The 7,158-nt window shown below is 38.7% G+C and overlaps 1 protein-coding gene across 1 annotated transcript in view; it reads left to right on the forward strand.

Moving 5' to 3' along the window:
* Window positions 1-7,158, forward strand: part of LTN1 (listerin E3 ubiquitin protein ligase 1) — a 76,388-nt gene that overhangs the window by 7,614 nt on the left and 61,616 nt on the right. Inside the window, 3 exon segments of the mRNA XM_011926535.1 lie at window positions 316-546; window positions 2,889-2,941; window positions 3,950-4,130. Of these exon segments, the coding sequence (XP_011781925.1) occupies window positions 316-546; window positions 2,889-2,941; window positions 3,950-4,130 (465 nt within the window).

A 7,158-nucleotide genomic window follows, 5' to 3' on the forward strand; every position in this document is an offset into this window, starting at 1 on the left:
ATCCACCTGCCTCAGCCACCGAAAGTACTGGGATTATAGGCGTGAACCACCAGGCTCAGCCTCAAGGCCCAACTTGGAATCTGTCTTGAATACAATCCTATCTCATTGGGAGAAGGGGAGAAAGAAAAATTAATAAATTATTTTATATAGTTTCTGATTTAAAAACCTCGAAGTTATTGATTTAAAAAAATGATTTCAGTTTAGCTTAATACATAGGTGAATTCTTGGTAATGGGTTATTATAGCATATCCAGAAGTGTTTGTGATTGTTTTTATGGGCTAGAGCTATTTTAAATCACATTTATATTTTTAATAGGATCATGACCGTCGGGTCCGAGAAGCCACACAACAAGCTTTTGAAAAACTTATCCTTAAAGTAAAGAAACAGTTGGCTCCCTACTTAAAAAGTTTAATGGGATATTGGTTAATGGCTCAATGTGATACTTATACACCGGCTGCGTTTGCAGCAAAAGATGCATTTGAAGCGGCTTTTCCTCCAAGCAAGCAACCTGAAGCCATAGCATTTTGTAAGGATGAAATTACAAGTGTAAGTTCTGGAATTATTCTGAATCTTTTTTTTTATTTTAAGTATTTAACGGTTATAAGCATAATGACAGCTTTTTTACTTAGGATTGTAGGGGAATGAGTAAGTACAATATTTCCAACTGAAGGCCGAGCGCGGTGGCTCATGCCTGTAATCCCAGTACTTTGGGAGGCTGAGGCGGGAGGATCACGAGGTCAGGAGATCGAGACCATCCTGGTTAACATGGTAAAACCCTGTCTTTACTAAAAATACAAAAAAATTAGCCAGGTGTGGTGGTGGGTGCCTGTAGTCCCAGCTACTTGGGAGGCTGAGGCAGGAGAATGGTGTGAACCCAGGAGGCGGAGCTTGTAGTGAGCCAAGATCGTGCCACTGCACTCCATCCAGCCTGGGCGACAGAGCGAGACTCCATCTCAAAAAAATAATAATAAAAATAAAATAAAATAAATATTTCCAACTGAAGATTGATGTTTTAAAATTCTGTTTAGTAAAATTGACCATTTTGGATCTTTAACAAAATTAACATTTTGGATTGGATCTTTCTACAGTATTTAAATTTTCCGTTTTAATTTTGAAGTCTTAATTATATTTTTAAAAAGTAGACATGTTTTATATAATCTAAATAAATAATATCTAAAAATAAATCTAAAATTACTTTCTCTCGTGTTTCCGTTATCTATATGTACAGATCTACCTTAGTGTCTTTTTCTTTTTATTGGGTCTCTGGTATTACTATACATGGATGTACTATAGTTTATTTAACTCTTTTTATATTAAAGTACATTTGGATTTTTTGTCCAATTTTTATCATAACAAATGCTACTTCAGTAAACATTTTTAAGTAGATCTCTTTATACCTTTGTGGGAGTAATACTTACTAGAACTTCTAGTAAGCATATGTTGGGCCAAAGGATAAGAACATTAAAAATTTTTATAGATAATGATAAATGGCCCTTCAAGGCCAAGTAAATTTGTACTCCCATTATCAGATGAAGTTTCTCCACACTGGGCCAATGCTTTTGCCATAACTTTCTCATAAAAAGTTATCAGCCATACCTGTTTGTGGCTTTCAGTGTGTCTGTTTCTAGTAGTGTCTCATTTCTTCCCCCTTCATTTGCTATTCCCAGTATATGCACTAGAAAAACCAGACAACAAAGTTGTTAGAATTATATTGAGAAATAAAAGTAGATGAAGTAGGAGTGAGGAGGGAATTGATAATTTTTAAATCTTTGCTTGCATTTATTCCCTTATTTAGTACTCCTATGTTTCCACAACACCCTGTGTATAACCCTACTTAAACATGTCCATCTGACCCTCTCTCCCCACTTTCCTTTTTCCTTTCAATTAGCCATCCTTCCTGTGGCTTTCCATTACAATTTAAGTTCAGATTTCTTTTTTTTTTTTTTTTGGCGGAGTCTCGCTCTGTCGCCCGGACTGGAGTGCAGTGGCCAGATCTCAGCTCACTGCAAGCTCCGCCTCCTGGGTTTACGCCATTCTCCTGCCTCAGCCTCCCGAGTAGCTGGGACTACAGGTGCCCGCCACCTCGCCCGGCTAGTTTTTTTTTGTATTTTTAGTAGAGACGGGGTTTCACCGTGTTAGCCAGGATGGTCTCGATCTCCTGACCTCGTGATCCGCCCGTCTCGGCCTCCCAAAGTGCTGGGATTACAGGCTTGAGCCACCGCGCCCGGCCAACCTTGGGCAAGTTTCTGTGCCTTCGTTTCGTAATCTATAAAGCAGGAATTAACTTGTACTTCATGGAGTTAAGGGGATTAATTTCGTTAATGCCTAAAATGTGCTCAGAGCAATACCTGGCACATGCAAAAGCTCAATAAGTGTTAGTTATTGTTATTGCTGATAAAGCAGTTGCTGAAACAGTGGACTCCCTTGCATTACACCCCAGGAGGAAACAGACTTCTCCACATTTGAAAACCTCATACCTTCCTCTGTGATGGAGCAGAGCACAATGTATGGCATTCTTTGTGGGCAAGCAGGCTTACAGAAAGAGGGGAGAGGAAAGCAGAGCCTAATTTCTCTCCCAGATTCACATTCACTTCATTGCTGTGTGCAAGATAAATGGAGGAACCAAGTGGTCAGGAGTATTTATAGTTGTGTGGGGAAGAAGTATCTATTCTTATTCCAACAGCAGCTAACCTTGGGAATTGATAGGGAAAGAAAAATTGGTAAAATTCATACGTTTCAGTTTTGCTATTTGATTCTTCTCTTAGGTAAGATGAGATTTATGGGGATTTTTAAAATGGATTTTATTTAACTAGGCTCTGTCTGTTCACTAAATTCAATAAAACCAGTTCAATAAAACCAAAGGCTTTGGTATTTTACCCCCTTTGTAGGTGCTGCAGGATCATCTTATAAAAGAAACACCTGATACACTCAGTGACCCGCAGTAAGTTGTATTATTTCATTGTAACTCATGTTAAGGATTTATTTCACTCATAAGTAATCGGATGATTTCAATGTGATTTTTTTTTTTTTTGAGACAGAGTCTCACCCTGTCACCCAGGCTGCATTGCAGTGATTCAATCTCAGCTCACTGCAACCTCCATCTTCTGGGTTCAAGTGATTCTCATGCCTCAGTCTCCCGAGTAGCTGGGATTACAGGCATGCACCACTGCACCTGGCTAATTTTTTTGTATTTTCATAGAGTTGGGGTTTTACCATGTTGGTCAGGCTAGTCTCGTACTTGTGACCTCAAGTGATCCGCCCGCCTCGGCCTCCCAAAATGTTGGGATTACAAGCATGAGCCACTGGACCCGGCCCAATGTGACATTTTTAAAAAGAAGGAATAATATATGTAGAGATGAAAATAATGTAATGCTATATGTGAGATGCTGTATTAAGTGCTTTTACTTGCAAGCTGTCCTGCTATTTAACTTGAATTATCTGGGAGTTACACATTTGGTTGTATTAGAAAGAGATACTTGTATATGTTTCCTGCATTTACTTTTTGACAGTTGTCAGAGAAAGTAGTTTAAGGTCTGGTTGAACATAGTTGAAGAATATAAATAGTTCTGTTGAAAGAGTAGTAAAGTATTTTGTTTACTTTTATATTCTAGTTAAGGTTTTAAGAGTCCTTGAGGGAAAATAGTCTTAGATGGCTTGATATCCATTTCCTGGGATCACCCTTGTACATGCTACTGAGAACAGTATACTTTCTCATTTATTGCAAGCCTTGGCTTTTCATCTACCTTCACTTTGTATTAGTAATAAAGTATGTGATTAAATTTCTTTATATATGTACATTTTGAGGGGCATTGGCACAGGGGAAATAGAAGATAGAAATAAAGCAACTTTGGTACATACTTAATGATAAAATGTTTTAAAATGGAACTACCAGATATATAGTTTGGCTTATTCTAAAGTTTTTAATATATTTATTTTGTTTTATATCAAGAACTGTTCCAGAGGAAGAAAGAGAAGCTAAATTCTACCGGGTTGTAACTTGTTCCTTATTGGCATTAAAGAAAATGCTTTGCCTTTTACCTGATAATGAACTCGATTCTCTGGAGGAGAAATTTAAGTCTCTTTTATCACAGAATAAGTTTTGGAAGTATGGAAAACACAGTGTACCTCAGGTATATTAATCTTTTTTATCTTAAGGCATTGCTCTGATTCCTTAGCCCCATCTTCTTAGTTTATGTTTTGTGTTTATTGTTTATATTTAGAACTCTGCAAGCACATCTCTGTGGTAGGCCATTCATTTACTGAATTACTTCTCTTACTAGAATGTTACTCTGTTTTTACTTTTTTATTTAGTTTGGGCCTCAGATTCAGAATTATCAGTATGAATTACCATACTTCTTTGTTCATAGCACCTTAAAATTGGTGTGTGCAAGTCTCTTCTCATTTAATGTATTTATTTTTTCCCTTTTGTCCATCTCTTCATTCTCTACTTTCACTGGCTGACTGCTCTACTATGTGTAATATATGTGCTTTTGTTTGTGCAGTTGATTCTCATCATTCATCGTAGTTACGTTCTATAAACTCATCATGAATACTGACTTAGTGAATACTGAGGCATTGCCCTTACGGGAAATACAGGATTAGGTTCTTGTGAGCCTCTATTCACAGCATTTTTGTCAGTTGATAACTGATACAACCGGTACATAACCTTGTTTTTATGTGTGTTTCTGTTTAAAGACACCTTTTTTCTTTTTTTTTTTTTGAGACGGAGTCTGGCACTGTGGCCCAAGCTGGAGTGCAGTGGCCAGATCTCAGCTCACTACAAGCTCCGCCTCTCGGGTTTACGCCATTCTCCTGCCTCAGCCTCCCAAGTAGCTGGGACTACAGGCGCCTGCCACCTCGCCCGGCTAGTTTTTTTTGTATTTTTTAGTAGAGACGGGCTTTCACCGTGTTAGCCAGGATGGTCTCGATCTCCTGACCTCGTGATCCGCCCATCTCGGCCTCCCAAAGTGCTGGGATTACAGGCTTGAGCCACCGCGCCCGGCCAAGACACCTTTTTTCATAGCTATTGTTGATTCATTATCATTGAACTCACGGCCAAGAGCATTAAAACTCATGCCTGGATAAAGCATATCTAACACATATTTTCTTTGTAAGGCACATCAGGGCATTCTTGTGCTTAGATACAATAGACAGCACTTCAGTGCTGCTGGCTTGGAGGCCATTTAAAACATGAAATTACCAATCGAAAGCACAAAAATTTGAGAAAATACTGTGAAAAGGACAGTTGTTTACAGTATGAGAACTGAAATAAGGGAATGTTGCCTAGTTCAACCTCAGCTGGGAATGTGCACCTGGGTGACTCAGATTTTTTTGCCATTCTATGCATGTCCACAAATGACTGCAAGACACTACAAGTTTTTTTTGTTGTTGTTGTTGTTCTTGTTTTTCCAGACAGAGTTTCGCTCTTGTCACCCAGGCTGGAGTACAATGGCGCAGTCTAGGCTCACTGCAACCTCCGCCTCCTGGGTTCAAGTGATTCTCCTGCCTCAGCCTCCCAAGTAGCTGGGATTACAGGCGCCCGCCACCATGCCTGGCTAATTTTTTTTATATTTTTAGTAGAGGCAGAGTTTCACCTTGTTGGCCAGGCTGGTCTCAAACTCCTGACCTCAGATGATTCACCCACCTTGGCCCCCCAAAGTGCTGAGATTACAGGCGTGAGCCACCACACCGGCCTAAGACACTGCAAGTTTTGATTTTGGGGTTACAAATACATTTTAGCAAGCAGGTAAATTGGCAAATATGGGATTTGTGAGGATTGACTGTATTTTTGAAAAATGTGCTTTTGTGTGTGCTTGAGTTTTTAATTCACATAAATGGTACTGTGTTACATTTTATTCCATTTATTTTTATTTATTGCTTTTAAAAAACGATCCCTCATGTTCCTATATGTACAACTGATCCATGACTTCTACCTGCCTTGTAGTATTCGGAAGTTTGCATGTACCTATGCATTTAGCCTGCCCATTCCTCCAGTGATTGATCCTGATTGCCTCCAACTCCTTGCCTTCACAAGTAATGCAGCAATGAACATCTTCATTCATGTGTCCTTGAATCTTAAGAAACTATCGGAATTGCTGAGTCAGTAAAGTGTGTGCATACCTAATTTCCTAAAATAGTGCCAGATTGCTCTCCTGAATGGCTGCGTTACTCTAGACTCAACCATCAATACATGATGAACCCTATACTGCATAATCTTATCTTCTAGCCTTTACTAGGCAGCATTCAGCTGCTGAATTTTTCATTAGCCTAATAGGAATTCAGGTGATATCTCTCTTTAATTGGAATAACTTTCCTTATTGGTGATTTTGCATCTCTTCAAGAATTTTTAGCGTGTTTTTGTTTTTGTGTTTCTTGTTCATTTTTCCTTTTTGGAGTTCGCTTTCTTTTTATGCAGGAGTTCCTTTTATAATCTAAATATTAGTCTTTTTGTCTTTTTTAAAAATTCCAGTCTCACGACAGATTATCTTTTGTCATTTTTAGGCAATGCAAAAAAGCTCCCATTCTGTCACCTCTCCCATGTGTCTTATGTCAGAAAGAAATCTTAATTTTGATGTGATCAAAGTCACTGATTTTTGCCTTATGAAGGCTATTCCCACCTTTAAGTCATAAAGATTTTCTTATATTTTTAATTTTTTTAGCTTTATAGTTGTAGGCTTTATACTGGTTTTACCTTTCTTATGAAATCTTTACTTCATCAGTAATCTACCTTTTCATTTCGTGTTAAGTATGGATCTAGTTACATTTTTCTTCATATATGGTGAGTCAGTTTTCCTAACATTACCTAGTAAACTGTTCATTCCCTGTTCATCTGTGGTCATGTCATTACAAGACATTAAGTTCTTAGATATTGCCGGGCACAGTAGCTTATGCCAGTAATCCCAGAACTTTGGGAGGCCAAGGCAGGTGGATCACTTGAGCCCAGGAATTCCAAACCAGCCTGGACAACATGACAAGATCCTGTCTCTACAAAAAAATAATTAAAAAGTTAGCCGGGTGTGGCGGCATACTCCTATTGTCCCAGCTACTCAGAGACTGAGGCAGGAGGATCACTTGATCCCAGGAAGTCAAGGCTGCAGCGAGCCTTGATTGTGCACTCCAGCCTGGGGGAAGAGCGAGAACCTATTAAAAAAAAAAAAA

Source organism: Colobus angolensis, unplaced genomic scaffold (genome assembly GCF_000951035.1).
Source record: "Colobus angolensis palliatus isolate OR3802 unplaced genomic scaffold, Cang.pa_1.0 Scaffold69, whole genome shotgun sequence".
Taxonomy (NCBI): domain Eukaryota; kingdom Metazoa; phylum Chordata; class Mammalia; order Primates; family Cercopithecidae; genus Colobus; species Colobus angolensis.